The sequence below is a fragment of the Belonocnema kinseyi genome, chromosome 2 (genome assembly GCF_010883055.1).
Source record: "Belonocnema kinseyi isolate 2016_QV_RU_SX_M_011 chromosome 2, B_treatae_v1, whole genome shotgun sequence".
Taxonomy (NCBI): Eukaryota; Metazoa; Arthropoda; class Insecta; order Hymenoptera; family Cynipidae; genus Belonocnema; species Belonocnema kinseyi.
The window spans coordinates 84,811,001-84,830,650 of record NC_046658.1 but is presented as its reverse complement, the minus strand read 5'-3'; the positions used below and the strand labels follow the sequence as shown (position 1 = coordinate 84,830,650).

At 24.7% G+C, this 19,650-nt stretch overlaps 2 protein-coding genes across 5 annotated transcripts in view; both read left to right on the top strand.

The window, feature by feature from the left end:
* LOC117167074 (lysosomal alpha-glucosidase-like) overlaps positions 1 to 14,917 on the top strand; it is a 30,147-nt gene extending 15,230 nt beyond the window's left edge. For all 3 annotated transcript variants that reach the window (XM_033351684.1, XM_033351683.1, XM_033351682.1), the window contains exons 7-10: positions 1,617 to 1,701; positions 8,745 to 9,024; positions 9,121 to 9,329; positions 13,672 to 14,917. In XM_033351684.1, coding sequence (XP_033207575.1) covers positions 1,617 to 1,701; positions 8,745 to 9,024; positions 9,121 to 9,329; positions 13,672 to 13,896 — 799 coding nt within the window. In that variant the 3' untranslated portion in view covers positions 13,897 to 14,917. The remainder of the gene's footprint in view (positions 1 to 1,616; positions 1,702 to 8,744; positions 9,025 to 9,120; positions 9,330 to 13,671) is intronic.
* Positions 14,918 to 19,199: 4,282 nt separating this feature from the next.
* The window catches only part of LOC117168104 (lysosomal alpha-glucosidase-like), a 42,479-nt gene continuing 42,028 nt past the window's right edge, over positions 19,200 to 19,650 (top strand). For both annotated transcript variants that reach the window (XM_033353484.1, XM_033353483.1), the window contains exon 1: positions 19,200 to 19,331. The gene's annotated coding sequence lies outside the window, so the exon portion shown is untranslated. The remainder of the gene's footprint in view (positions 19,332 to 19,650) is intronic.

Sequence of the window (19,650 nt, the reverse complement as noted above, 5' to 3'; positions counted from 1 at the left end):
AAATTTGGAATATTCTTTGATTTTTTCCAGAATCGGTATTTTTAAAATTCAATATGGTGGATCCAATATGGTTTGAAAAAATATACACCTACTCACCTAAAACATGAATTAGTACCAATTTTCTGAATTTTCAAAATCTAAATTCAGAATCGTGATCAGTGACTCCAAAAACCTCTGTATACCAATTTTCAGAAAAAAATCCAAAAATATTCCAAGTTTCGGGCGCTATCTTGGATCCACTATTTTAAATTTCCAAAATCTGAGTTCATATTCGTGATCGCTGACCCTAAAAACCCTTGTATACCAATTTTCAGATAAAATCCAAAAATATTTCCAATTTTAGCAGCCATATTGGATCCGCCATTTTGAATTTACAAAATCTGAGTTCAGATTCGTATTCAGCGACCCCAAAAAACCCTTAAGTACCCATTTTCATAAGGATATAATGAAATTTTTTTTCCATAATGAATTTTGTCAACAAAAAAGGCTTTTTTAAATCTTTGTTTATAAGTATTAACAAATTATTTTAAAAATTTAGACCCTTCGCACAAAAATTTCAATTTTCTATCATCCTGCGAGCATGTAATTAAAAAAAACCTGTGTAAAATCCAATAAAAACTACTCTGAAATCACAAAAAATGATATGAAAAAAGGTGGGAATACGGTATACCCACCATGCCGCAAAGGGTTAAAATATTGCCGAATTGAAAAGTTCCCGAATGAAAAAATTCCCTGAAGTAATTTGCCAAATTATAAATATCTTAATTAGACAATTTCGGAATTTAAAAATTGAAATTTTTTTTATAAATATTTTTTATTTATTAAAAATACAATAATTAAATATTTTTATACAAAAAAATTAGTTTTAATGTTTAAATTTCAAATAACAATAATTGAAAAAATTATTACCTTATGAAAATTTATTTCAGCTAGTGTTATTTTAAATTCAAACAATAATTGTAGACATTTTAAATATTAGAAATAATTTGTTTATAAAAGTATATTATTGTTCTTTTTTTAATCAATAAGTAATATTTCTAAATAAATTTTTTAATTGTTTAAGTTTGGGATTTTTTAAATTTGGTAATATTATAAAGAGTCGGGAATTTCCCATTTCAACAATATTATAAACTGTTTGGGAATTTTCCAATTCGACAATATTATAAAATGTTCGGGAATTTTATAATTCGGAAATATTCAATTCGGAAAATTTATTATTCTGAAATATTTATTATTCCGGAATCTTTTAAATTTTATTTTACGGGGTTTTTTAGTCTCCCCTTCTTATTTTTAAATTTCAGAAGCAGCTTAATTTAATAATTGAAAAAGGTCTAATAACTAATTATTTTGGGAACAGGAATTATTATACTTTTTTGAATGTATTGTATTTTTTTCCTGAAACTATTTTGCATATCTCCGTATTATAATATAAAGTAAGATCGTAAATTGCATTAAGAATCTTTTTTTCTTTTTTTAATTTTCGAGTAATAAAAGAGAATGTCAACCCACAAGTTTTTTCCCCTTTCTTCGAATTATTCGAATAATTTAATTATTTTCACTCTGTCCTATTAAACACTTATAAAAGTAGGTACCTAATTACTGTTTTCTCTCAAAAGGTTTACCAATGATTCCAAGACGTTCAGCATTGATTCGCAGTTCCTTTGGGGAAGTTCTTTGATGATCGTTCCAGTACTGGACGAGGTAATAATATATTTTTATCCACAATTGATGCCTTCTAATTAATAGGGTGTCACTAAGCGAAGAAGCAGCCGGGAATTATAATGAAATCCGGAATAACCGGGATTTAACCGGAAATATAAATTCGAGCCGAAAATCACTTTTGACAATTTTGAAAATGTGAATTTGGAAACAATTTTTCTTTTGAATTCCTGGGAAAATTATGAATGATTTTTTTGTTGTTTTAAAAATAAAGTTTTAAAGAAAAGTTTGAAAAAACCTGAAAAAAATGTTAAGGCTTTTTTTTTTTTTTTTAAAAGATTTTTTTTAATTTTAAGAATAGTTTGAGTCAATTTAAAATATGTTAGAAAATTCTTCTCTTGGAATAGAAATTTCATGTTTTCTTTGGGTTGAGGATTCAATTACTTTGTTGAAAATTAGTCTTTCTGGTGGAATTAAACTAATTTTTTTTAAAATCACTTTGTTTTTAAATTTTAACTTTTTCGTTAAAACTATTTTTTTGTTCATTTAAAAATACGTTTTTTTAAATTAAAAATATATTTTCGATATAAAAATTCAACTCTGGTTAAAAATTCGTCTTTGTTTGATGAATTGAAATTGTTTTAAATGTAAATGTTTTTTAGTTGAAAATTCATCTTTTTAATTGAAAATTCAACTTTTTAATTAAAAATTCAACTTCTTTGAAAAATGTTAAACTAATTTATTAAAAAGTAATTTATTATGAAGATTTATCATTTTAGATGAAAAATGGAAAGATTTAAAAACAAAATTTAGAATCTTTTTAAGAATTTCAAAAGTTTTTCAAGAGAGTGAAAAAATTTTTAACCGAAAATTTAAAAAGACGTTTAAAAATTTCTAAAGATTTACTGCAATTTCGAAAAAGAATATTAATAGATTTTAAAGCAAAACTTTTGAAATTTGAAAGATTGCAGAATTTTATAAAAAATTGGAGTAACAAATTTTTAAATATATTTTGGAAGGTTTTGAGCGAAAAATGTTAATATAATGTTTAATTTCTTTGTTATTGATTAATTATTGAGTAGTTATAAAAAAACGTAATAAATATTCATAATTTTAATATAAAGTAAATTTTACATGAAATATGAACAAATGGAATTATAATTAAACTGTGATAATGAAATAATATAAAGATTTTTTTGCATTTACTCTTCAATAATTAATAATTAATAACTTGTTTATACAAAACTCATAAAAAATGATATCAAAGAATTATTTACCGATTAGAATATCAAAAAAATTGACCAAACATATGTCTGAAGCAGATTTAATCTAATTGTTTTCATTTTTAGTCAACGCCACAAATTACAAAAATATTATTGTATACAAATATTAGAAAATATCACAGTACACAAAATTACACATATGAAAACTGAGTGTTATACGTCAAGTACCTTTGTATTACTGGGTATCTTTTAAGTTGAAAATTTAGCCATTCTGTTAAAAATTAATATCTGTTATTAAAAAATCGTCATTTTTGGTAAAAATTTAATTGGTTTGGTGGAATTCCTTTATCCCTGTTGACTGAAAAATCTACATTAGTTGCTAGTTAAGCCTCAGTTGAAAATTCGTATTTTTGTTGTTGAGATATCAAGTTTTACATTTTTTGTTCAAAACCATTTTTTTTTTTTTTAAATTTAACTATTTTATGGAAAATCCGATTTTTTTGGTTGCCTTTTAATTTTTTATGTAAAAATGTAACTATTTTTATTTGAAATATTAACTATTTTGTTGAAAATTCTTTTTTATTGTAGAAATATAGTCTGCTTGGATGAAAAAATATGTTTTTGGTTGAAAATTGATCTATTTTGCAAGAAAATTAAATCTTTTTTGTTAAAAATGCAACTGTTTGGCAGGAAATCAATTTTTTTGGCTGAGGATGAAATTATTTTTTTTTAAATTCTTATTTTTTTGTTGAATTCAACTGTTTTTGATTTTAATTTAAATCTTTCTTGGCTGACATATCAACTAAATTTATTTTCTTTGAGAATTTAACTCTTTAGTTTGAAATTTAACTATGCTTTGAACATTTTTTTTCAAATTAATTTTTTAGCTGATAATTTAAGTTTTTTTTGTAGAAAATTGTATTTTTCTTTGAAACTTAATCGAATTTATTAAAAAAAATTCTTTGTGGTTAAAATTTCAAATATTAAAGTTAAATATTTATGTTTTTTTTTTTTAAATTCATCCTTTAGGTTGGAAATAAAATTACTTGGGTGAAAGTTAAACTATTTTTTTTGTTTTTTGTTTTTATTGAAAATTATTTTGGTTTTTAAACTGAACATGTAACTATTACTTCATTCGGATATTCCATAATTTTAGAGAAAACTTCATCTATTTGATTAGACATTGTTTTTTTATTAAATATTTAATTATTCAATTTTTGGTGGAAAAATGATCTTTTTTGGTTGAAAACTTCTTTTTTTGTTCTTTGTTCAAAACTTTAATTAGTCAAGTTAAAGATTCAGCATTTCAATTAAAAACTCATCTTTCTTGTCTGAAATGTAACTATTCCAGTTCAATATTTTCAATTTTATTTGAAAATTCATTACTTTGTGTGAAAATGTAATAATTTTTTTCAAGTTAGTTTTTCTTGTTGAAAGTTATTTTTTTTTTGCTAAAAGTGTTTTTTAAACTTATTTTAATTGCAAATTACACATTTATTCTTGAAAATTCATCTTTTTGTGAAACATTAATTTTTTCAACTAAAAGTTTAAGTATTTAACTTTTATTTGACAATTTCTCCTTTTTCGTCGAAGTTAATTTTTTTTTTGAAAACTATTATGTTTGGCTTAAATTATTATTAATTTTTTTTTACTAAAAATATTACTATTCCATTTTCAGTTGAAAATTATTATTTTTTTAGTTCAAAATTCAACTATTTGGTTGAAAATGTGCCTTCTCTCATTAAAAATCCAACTATTTCGTTTAAAATTCATGAATATTTTGGTAGAAAATTAATCTTGTTTAAAAATTCATCTTTTTGGTTGGAAATTCAACTGTTTTAATTAGATATTCATCATTTTAGTTGAAAAGTAATTTTTTTTGTTTAAAATGTAACTATTCCAGTTGAAGATTCATAATTTTATTTGAAAATTCATCACTTTAGTTGAATGGAACTAGTTTGTTGAAAACCCATTTTTTTTGTCGTTGAAAATTAATTTCTTCAAGTGAAAGTTTAACTATTCCATTTTTCGTAAAAAATGGATATTCTTTAGTGTAAAATTTAAGTATTTGTTTCAAAATTCATTTATTTTACAATGTTCTGCTCTGTTGTGTTAAAGAATATTCAGAATGAGCGTGATGAATGAAAGGAAAGGTTTGCGTTTTGCGGCAAACATGAACATGTTACTTTTACAGGGTGGCTGCTCGACCGGGAAACCGGGAAATGACCGGGAATTTTATGAGACCGGGGAAACCAGGAAATGACTGAATTTATTTTTTGACCGGGAATTTAAAAAAAAATTTAGAATAAAAATGTTGTCCAATTTTGATTTCAACCGTTTTTTAAATAATTTTTCAAATTGTGATTTTTAAAAATTATTATATCATTTAGTTTAGAATCCTTAATTCGAAAATCTTTTACTTCAAAAATTTTCCATTTTAGATTTCTAAGTTTTAAAAGCATATATTTTAATTTAAAGAATTTTAAAATGCAGTTTCAAAGGCTTAAAAAATTAGAAGTTATTAAAATCAAATTTTCAGAAAAAAATATGCCGAAGTTCGATTTTAACCTTTTAAAAAATAATTAAATTGCAATTTTGAAGATTTAAACAATTAAAAATTAAAAGCATTTGAAGTTGAAAATTTTTGATAAAGAACAGTTTTATTTCATCAACTGTAAATATAAATACATTATTTTAAAAATAGATCTGTACTCTCTAAGTGTAAAAATCTTTACAATAATTGATTTGACCAAACATTTCTAGATGCGTTCAAAATTTGAGAATTTCCAGATTGTAACTCTTTCAATACGACAATATTAATAAGAATTGAAACTAATATATCATTTATTCCAATAATTTTATTTTTAAATAAAAATTTTCATGATTTATCAATAATATATTTTTAATTCAGAGTTTCAGGGTTTTTTTAGCCATTTAAAAAGCCATTTGAAATGCTTACAGCCAAATTTAAAATAAAATGTAGATTTTTGCAGATTTCATGCAAAAAGTTTAGAATTTTTTTTAAAGAATTTGGAAACCCTTCAAAAGAATAAAAAAGTTTCTTGAGATTCTTAGGAAAATTGAAAATGATTTTTCACTTTGAAACATTATTATAACAGATAGTTTAACAAGATTTTAAGAGATTAAAAAAATTATCAAAGAAGAACATGGAAGATTTTAAGGATTTTTTTTAATTTGCAGGATTTTCCAAAATTGTAGGAAAGTTTAGATTAATTAAAAAATATATTTAGAAGTTCTGAAAATATCTTAACACACTTCATTTCAATTACTTGAAATAATTTCAAGTTTTAAATTAATTTTTAATCTTTTAAAAACTTCTAAATATCTCTTAAAATTACTCAAATTTTTTCTACAAATAATAAGTGTTCAATTGTTATTTATGCGTCAAAATTTAACAATTTCACTTATAAATTAAATACTTTTTGGTTTCAATTTACTCATCTTAAGTGAACCGTGAAGTATTGCTAAATATTAAATACTTAGTCTTTTTGTACATTAAGAAATTTCAAATTAAATGGGATACAAATTAAATATTTTAGACTCTAAAGGTTTTTATTAGATTTAAAATATTGTGAGTCTAAATTATTTAATTTGTATCCAATTTAATCTGAAATTTCTTAATGTAGAAGAAGAATAAGTATTTAATATTTAGCAATACTTCATGGTTCACTTAAGACGAGTAAATTGAAACCAAAAAGTATTTAATTTTTAAGTGAAATTGTTAAATCTTGACGCAAAAATAACAGTTGAACACTTATTATTTGTAGAAGAAATTTGAGTAATTTTGAGAAATATTTGGAAGTTTTTAAATGATTCAAAATTAATTTAAAACTTGAAATTATTTCTTTATTCTCTTAAAATCTTGTTTAAAATTTTTCAAAGTGAAAAATGATTTTCAATATTTCTAAGAATCTTAAGAAATTTTTTTATTCTTTTGAAGTCTTTCAAAATTCTTTTAAAAAATTTTAATTTTTTGTTTGAAATCTGCAAAAATCTACATTTTATTTTAAATCGGCTGAAAGCATTTGAAATGATTTCATGTTCTAAATTTAATTCGAATCTTTTCAAAACTTTTAAAAAATTATTTTTCAATTTTTAAAGTGTCTAGCTTCAAATTACTGAAAATAATATAATTTTTAAAGTGCATTCCTTGATTCTTTAATTTAGACTTATGAAAATGTTAACGTGGATTAATATTTTTAGGACTTAACCCATTAACGAACAAAGCTATCAATTTTATAACATGAGTTTGACCGCAAAATTTATGGGTATAACAAAAGAATAAATAGATCAAAATTACTGTTCCTTATGTTTTTGGGTCAGATAAATTCGAATCCGTGGTCAAAATTCGAATATTTTTACTTCAAAATTAAATATGGCGGTTTTTACATACGAAAATAGAGAAAAATGTTTGAGTTTTTTTTAGACATATAACGCTTTAATATCTTAAAATTTCTTCAACCATCAGTGCACAAAATTCTTAAACTTTAACCGAAAATTTTTCTATATATGTTTTTTCTTCCAAAATGGCGGACAAAATTCAAAAATGTCGCAAAAACTGTTTTTTTCCATCATCTTTGTTTTTCTCAAAAACTTCAAAGCTTAAAAAAAAGTTCCATAGATTAAAAATGTCTTGAAATTAACCATAGAACACTATGAAACGTTTTTAAATTTTTTAGAAAAAATTTAGAATTTTTAGAAAAGAATTCGCATGAAGTTTGATCAATTATTTCCCAAAATCTATAGGCTCTGGTACTAATTTTCCAAGAATAAAAATGTCTTAGAATTAGTCAAATAATATTCTTGAATTTTTTCAGATTTTTTGAAATTTTTTTTTGCAAATTTCAAAATTTTGATTTTTTAAAATATCAAAAATTTTCTCTAAAAAATCTAAAAAAATGTCTTGGTGTTCTATGGTTAATTTCAAGACATGGTTATTCCATGGAACTTTTTTTTAAACTTAGAAGTTTTTGAGAAAACAACGATGATGTAAATAAAAAACAGTTTTTGGGACATTTTTGCATTTTGCCCGCCATTTTGGAAGAAAAAACATATATAGAAAAATTCTCGGTTCAAGTTTAAGAGTTTTGTGCACCGATGGTTGAAGAAATTTAAAAATATTAAAGCGTTATATGTCTAAAAAAAATCAAACATTTTTCACTATTTTTGTATACAAAAACCGCCATATTTAATTTTGAAGTCAAAGTATTCGAATTTTGACCAGGGATTCGAACATAAGGAACAGTACTTTTGATCTATGTATTGTTTTGTTATACCCACAAATTAGGCGGTCAAACTCATGTTATAAAATTGATAGCTTTAGTCGTTAATGGGTTAATCTGAATCTTTAAACTCTAGAATTGATAAAAGTTCTAAATTTTTCAGTTTATTTGCATTTAATTTAACATGGTTTAATTGAGAAGTTTTAGTACCTTCCATTTGGTACGTGTACATTTTTGACCATTTGAATACACAATTTTTGAATTGAACAACTTTTAAACTTCAATTTTTAAGTTTGAAATTCAAGGGTTCCATTTTGAATGCTTAAATTTGTTGTTTATTGTTTATCACTTTATATGGAAAAATGTTTAGAATATAGTTTGATTTTTTAAATTTCATTGTTTGCGAACCGGGAAATGACCGGGAATTTTTTCTTCGATTAAAACGGCCATCCTCTTTTAATTCACTGAGAAAATGGAAAAACTTTAATAAGAAAAATAGGAGGAAAACCGGGAATTTGGTAGTCGAAACTTAGTAGACACCCTGAATTAATTTTCTGAAAACTGAAACCCTTAACTGATGTTTTAACATTTAATTTTTACATTTGATTTCAATTGCTAGACATCGGATAAAAACGAAAAAGTTGATGCATATATTCCTCGTGGTAAATGGTATAAATTCTACACGAATGAATCCATAATATCAACTGGACAGAATATGACTCTAGAAGCTCCTTTGGATACGATTCCTTTATTGGTACGTGGTGGATCAATTTTGCCAATGCAACGAGCTTCTCAGACTACTACAGCGAGTCGAAAAAATCAGTTTGGATTATTGATTGCCTTGGATGATGAGAAAACTGCTAAAGGAGAATTATATTGGGATGATGGCGACAGCTTAGGTTTGTAGATAAAAATACGTAATAATTAAATTTTAATACCGGATTGGAAAGCTGAAAAAAAATCTGTAAATCAAAATATTCTCTTTGTACTTCTAGATTCCATCGAAAAAGGGCAATATCGCTGGTTGAGATTTACAGTAAAAAATAATACTCTTGTTAATAAAGCAGTCAAAGGATCGTTTGCCGAAAAAATGGATTTAGCAAGAATTCAAGTTATGGGATTGGCAGTGAAAGGAATAAGCAGGGTATTGGTTAATGACAAGGAAATTTCAAAGGATCAGTTCCATTACAACAAAGAACCGTCTGTGAGTAAATTGAATATTCTCTAAAATATGTTTTGAACAACACTTCAATATTATTTATAAATTTACAGATTTATTTACTCTTTTTCAATTAAAAAAGTGATGTAGATAAAAATAGGTTAAATAATTTTAAAAATCGCTACAACGTGAAAATATAGCCTAAGGCATCGATGAATATGCAGCTTGGTTACCCGCTCATGCAAAAAAAAATATTAAAAAATTTTCTCATTTGCGGTTTTTTTAATTTTCTGGACTTTCATTTTTTTTTTTTAATCAATCATTTTCTAGGAGATAATTTCTCCCCTGTTTTCGGAATAAAATTTCAAAATCTGTTTAAATAAGAGAATATTTTTTTCGAGCACTTAAAAACATTCTAGTGACTGGAAAAAATCGCTAAGATCCAGGAATTGTAATTGGAAATACAGCGAATTTAAAAACATTTGATTTTGGTATGCAATATAATTTTTTCTAGCGCATTTCTTTACTAAAAAAGCCTTAATATGCTCGGGGAAATTATTAAACTACAATTTATAAACATAATTTCAATAAATACCAAGATCATAATTAAAAAATTTACTATTTTAATTGTTCCATTTAAAAAATTTGTAATTTGTAAGTGAAAGTGTTGAATTAATTTACAATTTGAAATAAAAATAATTCAACTAAAAGGATTGATGTATAAAAAAAACATTTGGCTTTCACAATTCTAAGTTGGAAGAGGAACTTTTTTGGTTTTTACATTTTCATTGAATTGAACACGAGCATGTTTTGTATTTTTAGCATTTTTCTTAATCTGGAAACGAGGAAATTGTAGTTTTTAATTTCGGAAGAATTGTGCGAAAGATATTCTGTATTTTTAAGATATTTATCGAGTTGGAAGGAGGAAATATTGGTTTTGAATATTTTATACATTGAAAAAAAGGATTATTTTTTTATTTTTTACAATTCAATTGACTTGGAAGGGAAAAAATGTTGGTTATATTCCTTTTTTGTTGAATTGGAAGAGGCCATTTCTTCTTTTTAACATTTTTATTTCATTGAAGGGGAAAAATATTATTATCAATCTTTTTTTCTGATATTTAACATTAAACATTCCACAGATTTTAACGTAACAAAATTGTTAACAAATTAATAGATTCAAAATTAAACCCTTTTGCCCAATCAAATTCTACTCAAATATTGTTCTGCTCTAAAATATTCCATTTTCTGAAATTCCATTTTGAAAATACATCACTTTGTTTGAAAACGTAAATAGATTTTTTTGATTCGTTTTTTGTTGCTGTTGAAAATATAATATTTTGAAACCAAAAATGTAACAGTTCCAACTGAATATTCTAATCATTTTACTTGAAAAATCATCTGCTTAGTTCAACATTAATTTTTAATTAAAAATTGATCTATTCCATTCTTGGTTGAATATTTTTCTTTTTTATTTGAAAAGTCATCTTCATGGTTGAAAAAAAAACAAGTATTCGAGTTATATATTCATTATTTATTTTGAAAATTTATCTGTTTGGCGTTACTCTTTTGTGATTGCAGTTTTTTGTGTGCAAAATTAATTTTTTTAACTAAAAATTTATCTATTTTATATTTGGTTTAAAACTGATATTCTTTAGTTCAAAATGAAACTATTTGGTTCAAAATTGATATTTTTCAGATGAAAATACAATTATTTGATTGAGAATTCATTTTTTTTTTAAAGTCATCTTTTTGGTAGAAAATTAATCCTTTTTATTGAAAATTCCCAAATTTGTTGAAAAAATTCATCTATCTTTTAGAAAATGCAATATTTTTGCTTGAAAAGTTACGAATTTGAAGCGATTTAATGTTAATTTAATATAGTTCCCACTTGGGCAATTTGAATATTTACCATGACTTTCTAAACAATTTTGAATTGTTTAAATAAATGTAAATTTTGTAATCAATTATTTATTTCCAAAAAATGTAAAAAAAGAATCGCATTTTTTAATTCAAATGCAATTGTTTGTCATTGTCTGGAATAGTAACTTTTTCTAAAAACATTATTTAATTATTGAAATAATTATTTATTGTCTATTTTAAAAATTGCTAAACATTGAGCCAGAGATATCAACTTTCTTTTTAAATTAGTATCCTAGGCTACGTTTTTTTGAATAATTACATAATTTTGATACATTTCTTTTAATGTTTTATAAAGATTTTATTTGTTTAAACAATCTTTTTTTTCTTAAGCAGTTTTTTTCGATAACTGAAAAAATATAATGAAATAGAACACATACAATTATGTTTCTGATTGTAAAGTGTAAATAATTAAGAAATTTACCAATTTTTAACTGTTTAAACAAATATAGTTGGTTTAAATAAATATAATGTGTAAATAATTAAATTTCCAAAAATACTTTTAAAATTGTAATTAATTTTATGTCTTCTGTTTTATTTCATTTTTTTATTTATCGAGAAATATCTGCTTGAGCAAATAAAAGTTGTTTAAACAAATAGACTTTTGTTAAACATTAGAAAAAATGTATCAAAATTATGTAATTATTCAGCAAAATGTAGAATAGGATACCAATTTGAAAAAAGTGGATATCCCTCGCTCAATTTTTAGAAATTTTGAAAATAAACAATAATTAAATGTTTAAAAAATTACATAATGTTTTAAAAACATTTACTACTCCAAACAATGACAAAATATTGCATTTCAATAAGAAAATACGATTATTTTTTAATTTTTGGGGAATAAATCATTGTTTAAATAATAATCGCTGGGGGTATTATATTGATCCACAAAAATAAATTTCGTATAAATTGTTGATGTAAGTTGTTGGCTTTAAGGTCAGGTGAATTGAAACTTATTAAGTTGTTTCAAACGATTCGTTACACATTGGTGGCCTTCATCAGTGATTTTATTAAATCTGTGAAAAGTACGAAATATCTTGTAGGTATGCAGTTTTACAATTGAAAACATTATTTTTTTATTAATATCTTAGTTGTGAACTAATAAAAACAACAAAATTTCTTGGTTTTAAATTTTAATTTTGTTTTAATTTTGTTTAGAACTATTGATAAATCTTGCAGTAATCTTAAAACATTATTTTCTTTTAACGAAGTACAATTGAGGAGAATACAATACAAATGTACTCGAAAAAGTTTTGTTACCAATTTTTTATTCAAAGAAAAAATTTTCAATCGAAAAAAGTTCTTTACAAATAATTTTTTCAGTGACATATATGTAATTAAATTAATTTTTTTATTATTTCATTCCTTTTTTGTTATTTTTCAAATAATCTGTTTGTACGCAAAATATTATTATAAATTGTAAGGAATCTTATACATTTGCAAATTGTTGTATATTAGACAAATATACTTTAAATCAATTTTATACTGAAATAAATTTGCCAAAGAAATATTGTAGTTTCACAATATTTAGTGGATTTTTGTTGTGTTTTGTTTGTGTGTCTAATTAAAATGTACTGAATTTACCTATTTTTTAAAATTTATATAATTAAAGGCTTTGTCTGTGAAAATACATTTTTGTAAATTTTAATTTAAACAAAATAGAATTCCATTAGAAATTATCAAAATTGTTGTAGATGGCAATAATTTTTAAGTATTCTTCAAAGTGCACGCTAGTCCTCAAATATTGCATTGTCAGATAATTTGGAAAAAAACCAATATTGACATTAGGGACAGACAGGTTCGTTAATGAAAACCTTTTTTAATTATATATTTTTTTTAAGCCAACAATTTACATCAACAATTTCTACAAAATTGTTTAAACAATTTACATTTGTTTAAACACTTGAAAATGGTTTTAAAAGTCATGGTAAACATTCAAATTGCCAATCAGTAATAATTTGTATTAAAAAAAAGACGGAAATTGCTAAAAAGTAACAATAATACGTAAAAATGTAATTTTTTTGGCATAGTTTTATTTCAAAGACACTCCTCTTAAATCCCTAGAAACTTGGCACGTTTCGAAGAAACCCTGGAACATGAGTTCAATTTTTCGAAAATTCAAAATTTCCCTATGTTAATTAAATAAATTTTGAAGTTCCCTATGTCACGTGTCAATATTCGAATTTATCTTAAATATGCACTGCATTTTAAGTATAAGAATATAAAATAAAAATTTGTATTATTATTCCAATTCATGAAATTTAGAGACAAAATCAAGAAACTATTAATAAGGCTTTCAGTATTATTTATTTAATTAAACTACGGTGTTAATATGTTCAAGAGTAGCTTGTAATATAATTTTTTCAAAGTTTTCTTAAATACAAATATTAATTAATTGATTCGATTGTTTAATAAAAATAGCGAATTATTTGAATAGCTTCGTACTATGAAAAATTATTTTTTGCAGTATCTATTTGTGAAAAATTTGGGATTGGATTTAAAAGAAAAGTTCACTTTATCTTGGATGGATTCTCCTTCCGGAACAGAAATAAATCACTACGAAATTCGAGTATCTGACGGGATAACATCTGCGAGGACATCAGCAGCAACAGCTATAAGTCACAATATATTTTTGCTTACTATTTTTTCGCTTCTGTTTTGTGATCATTTATTGGTAAGAGTTATATATTGATTCAGAAATAACAGTAATAATATACTTTTCCAATGTATCACTGGACAGAAGATATAATCATTAAGTGCCATTTTATTAACCAATGAAAGTAAATTTTAAGTAGAATTAACTACAGTTTTTAAGAAAAATTGTTTGAAAAGATTGTTTACTTTTCTATAGATATATTCTATTTTTACCTACTTATCGTATTTTGAGATTTAGAATTATATATTACTATTTTCGTATCCACATTTTATATAATATAGGTAGTTATACATTTTTTTATATTGACATCGATCTAAAAATTTGTTATTGTAAGGTGTTTGACTGATAAAATATTATATGTACTTATTAAATATAGACGTACTTCTTCTATTTGAGGTTCTTTAGTAATTTTGGAGACAATTTTAATATTGAGATTGTCAAGTTTTATCAATCTCGTATGAAAACAATTTTTTTCATCCTGTTATTCGTTGGCTATTTTTGATAAATATATTCTAATATTGCGCAAGTGTTCATTAATTTATTTTTAATATTTTGATTTTTATGATATAATTGAAATTGACCTATTTTACAATAATTTACGATTCTTCATTTATTTAAAGCTGCTTTCTTGTAGTATTAAATCGCATTATAAATAAATCAAGTGTAGTGAAAATGGACTTTAAAGTGCTTTTCTAAAATAACCGAAACAAAAAAACGAAATCCAATAATCAGAAACCCGTTTCTCAGTTCCTATAAATATAAAAAAAAACGCATTTCCACTGCATTCGATTTTGTTTTAAATTCGATTTACGAATTTGAAAAATATTTAATGGTATTGAATATCGTAAATGATTTAAAAATGGGGAAATCTTAATTAGATTCGAAAAAAATATATTAAAGAATTTTTGTTTGTATTTTTTGAAAACTGAACTGACACAGTTTATCAAAAATAGGCAAGAAAGAAATAAGTTTAAAAAATTCTCAAGAGTTATTTTTGCGAGATGATATATTGATATGTTAGAAATCATTATGTTGTTAATTTTTTCTTAAAATAGGTCGTCCAAGAATTGTAAAACAGTCAAATGTATCAATTTAAAATACATGAATACATTTCTAAATCATAATTCTTTTTTTTTGTAGGTTCAAAACAACTGGATTCAGATTCAATTCTCGCTTCTTATTTTCCCAGCGATTTCTGCACATACTTTCATCATTATATTTTTACAGTTTTATGATTTTTGGAAATTCACAGAAAAAATGTTAAATTATCTATAAACTGGTATAATGAATTTTTGAAGTTCGGAGAAAACCGGGATTAAATTTATTATTTTATTAGTTTTAATTATGTTTTTATTTTTATTTACATTTATTTATATTTTCATTTATTATTTAATTTATTTTTAACGGGAATTTTATAAAGTTTTGGAAGAAAAATCTATCCAATTACTTGAAATATCACAAATTTCAAATCCACTTTTTTGACACATTTGGATATAATTCGACCGCAAGAGCTCGAAAATACGGGTTAGAAAATTCCAAAGTATAAACTTTTCTGTTCACCATATCACGAAAAATAAAAGAGAGGATCAAATTTTGACGAATTAGATCTACGATGGATATCCAGGTGTTACAAGATTTTGAGCTACATGGCCATTTTTATTAGTTCAGATTTTTTTAAAAATTTAACTTTTTTATATGAGAATAACTTTTTTGATATTCCAAATAAAACTAGTACCGATTTATGAGATTTCAAAAAATGGCTTATCCTGTTTTTATGATTTTTTTTATATTTGAATTAAAACAATCCTATATTGAGTGTATTTATTCGCATCTTCGAGATGCGAAAATTTTCATTCCTTTATGGTAAATTTACAGGTAATTTATTTTAACTTACAATAAATTGCCCAAAATTCAATTTGAAAGTCTATAAATTTCCAGAAATTTATGGTAATTTTACAGGTAAATGTGGTAAATAACAATAAACTTTCCAAAATTCAATTTTATACATTTTTGGTAATTTATGGTAGCATTACAGTTAATTTATGGTAACTTACCATAAATTGGCAAAAATTTCAATTTAAAAATGTCTATAAATTTCCGGAAAATTATTTTTAGAAATTTCGGGAAATTTTTGGTCATTTACGGTAATTTGATCAATTATATATGGTAACTTTCCATAAATTACCGCAAAATTCTATTATCTACAATCAAAATCTCCTTCTAGTTTTTACGGTGAGTTGGCTGATAATCGTAAAATGCAAGCTCATAGATGTATAATTTTCTTTATTCACATCTAACGTCACTTTTCACTCCCTCGGGAGTAAAATGTACTTTTTATTGCCTATGCCAGAGGTCTCCACAATCCACTGGTGCAGCGTGACCCAGGATCGCCTGACCTTTCTCAAGATCTACCAATTTTTTTTCGACATGAAACTGAGAGGAAATTAATGACCCCTTTGAAATAAAATCCCAGATGGAAGGGCTCGGAGAACCCTTTTTCTAGTGTAACTTGACAGAGCTTGAAAAACAAAGTATTTTATTTAAAGTATTTTAACTAAGCAATTTGTCGATAATTGTTCACAAATAAATGTTTTCCACAGTAATAAGATTCAATAATTTAAAAAATACTAATAATAATAAAAATAAGATGTGAAAAATGAATTCAAGGCGTTCAAAATTTAGGAGCTTTTTCAAATCGAGAATCTGTAAATAAAATTATTTCAGAATAAAATTTCGAATATAGAAAAAATTGAAAACTTTAAAAATTGATTACTTAAAATTCAAAGGAATTGAAATTGCATTCGCGCTTTTAAATAAAAAAAATCTGCCCGCTTCGCGGGCACATTCTCATGGCACGTTCCGCGCGTGGCTCGCAAGTTTGAGCGCGCCTAGGGCGCGCGAAATAATATAATTACATAATACATAATTACATAATTACACCTCGCGCTTCGCGCTCGGATATTTATTCTTTACATTTGAAATGCTTGAAAAAAACTTTATTAAAAAGATCTCTTTCAGATGACAGTATTTATATGCGTCTTCATATTCTGAATTGTCTACTTAATTAAGTATAGTCAAATATTAAGTTCCTCAAAGCTCTTTAGGCTTTAAGGTACACATTCTCATCGTGACACACGCGCTGCGCGCTCCATTTCCGACAGACATTTGTAAACAGCTGTTGTTGGATTTTTTTCTCGTAACTTTCGTCGTTTTTCCACACATTTTTTTTTTTATTTTATTTTTTTTTCAACGTTATTTTTCACGAATAAAACAAAAAGTACGCGTCCTATCAAGAAGTGATTCTTAACGAAATTTTAGATCTTTTTTGGGATAACCATTTTTCTTAATTCATCTTTTTTCGTATCCTGCATAGTTTGCCCACAAAATGGATTTTTTTATTTTCGATTATTTTTTTGTGCAATCAAAATTTGAATTTTCGATTTTTGAAGAAAATTCAAAAATTGGTTATGATAATCTTGTAGGGCTTTCAAAAAGAAAAGTTTTTCTTGTCTTGACTTTTTTTCATATCGTGCGTTTTTCGGCTTCAAATTTTTATTTTCGGTTGATTAAAAAAATTTTGAAAACGCTATAACTCTGAGAATTTTCTTTTTATCGAAAAAAGTCATGAGGATAAATTGTTTTTTTTTAATACTATAAATATTCGTACATAGAATTTTTAAATTCAGAAAAAAGTTGTCTTAAAAATTTTCAAAATGCGCTCACTTTTTGAATTTTTATCAAAAATGGCTGGTTCACGAACTCGTCCTTTCTTTATGACCTAAAAAAAGTGTTCCAAAGATGAATTTGATTCCTTCATTTTTTCGAGAGTTATCGTGTTTACGGGCGGCCGAACGGACAGACAGACAGACGCCATCGTGAAAACCTGATTTTCGGATTCAGGGGGTCTCGAAACGCGGAGATCTGTTGAAAAAGTGTGTTGTGAAATTTCCGACAATTCTAATACTTTCTCATTCATAAATGATGAGAATGTAATAATTTTTAATTTGATACCACTTTAAAGTACATTGAATGTTTCAAAGTCAAATCTGCTTAAATTTTAGAATTTAAAATTTGTATTACATTAAAAAAAATTTAAATTGATGCCACAAATTTGTCTGAGATAAAAAAATTAATTTTTCGTAATTTTTCCTCTCAAAATGCAATTTTTGAAAATTATAAACCTTTAAAATTAAATTATTCGAAAAAACTTTTAAAATAAAAAGCAATTTTTTAATTTTTAATAGAAAAGTTTTGAAAACCGCTATTGCAACTGAAGGGAAAAAATTCTTTTCATTGATATTAACTGATCGTAAAACCGATTTATAATTTTAAAAAATATATTGTTTCCTTTCTCTATATGAGAAAAACTTTTTTTTAAATTTGAAATACAACCGATATTACAACATATATGTGTATGATAGATTTGTTCGCGTCTTCGAGACGCGTGGATTAAATCTATTGACGAACTTTCAATGGCCATTCTTAATTAATTAATAGCGACTTAAATTTTTATTTTTTTTTAAATTTTGAATAGTAAAAAATAACATTGAACATAAATGAATTAAACTGATAGAAAAACGCCACAAGTTGCAATAAAATGTTTAATAACAATTCTTTTTTTTTAACAGGATGCGCACTTCTTTAAATTGTCGAAAGAAGACAATAAAAATACTTTGGTTTCAATCCCAAAGCATATTATATGAATTGTAATAATATACATTTATTGAAATGATATACATTTTTCAGAGTAGTTAGGAATAACATTTAATGCAAAATAGGAAACAAACATTACAGTAATGCTCAAAAATAAATTTTTTGTTTTTAAATATCGGAATAAGCAGCCCCAGACTAAGGTACATATATGAATATAATATACATTTGATATAATATAGTTCAACATAATGTAGAAAAGTTCGCATTTTCGTCAAAATCGAGAGGGAAGCACGAGATACGTGATGAAAAGCCGAAGGAGCTTTAACAGAAGAGAATTCAAAATCAAATTACAGTTGTCGATGTTTTGACATTTGATACATTCATTCATTAATTCAAAAGCAAATTAATTTGTGCTCGAGCAAAAAAAATAATTCATAGTGAATGCATCCGTCTTCGCAACGGTATTTAATATAAATTCGATTTAATCTTTTATAATTCAAAAAATGAAGTTTTTTCTTTTTTTAATAACAATATCCGCCAAGAAAATATAAAAAGCTCCGTTTCATAAATGTTTGTACAATTTTTTTTAATTCTCTTTTGTGAAATAAAATCGTTGATACACTCTTGACTAAAGATTGCCACGCATGACCCTCGTTAAATGTTTTTGCAGTAGTTAGCAGTATCTAGTCGTGACTACCGCGGTTCGTGATAAATCTGGGAAGGCAGGATACAACATTTCCAGTTTCACCGATTCAGTTGAAAACGAATTGTAATATATTTAAGCTGTTTTTTAACTCCTGTTCTGTGATCGTTTATTGGTAAGAATTTTATTGATTTTAAAGTTAAACAATAAAGTAAAAAGATATAGAAATCCTGTGTTTTTGAATAAATTTAAATTTTTATGATATGAAGAGATAGCGAAAATGTATCCCAGTCTATCTCTTTGTAAATCTAAATTCACGTCTATGTTTTTCGATACCATCTTTTCTATCTCATCCTATTATTTATCTATCCATGTCAATATTTTTCTATCTCTTTATCAATCTAAATTCCCGTCTATCTTTTTCAACATAGTCTTCTTTATTTTATCCTATCCTACGTTTATCAATGTCAGTTTTTTACTATCTGTCAATCTAA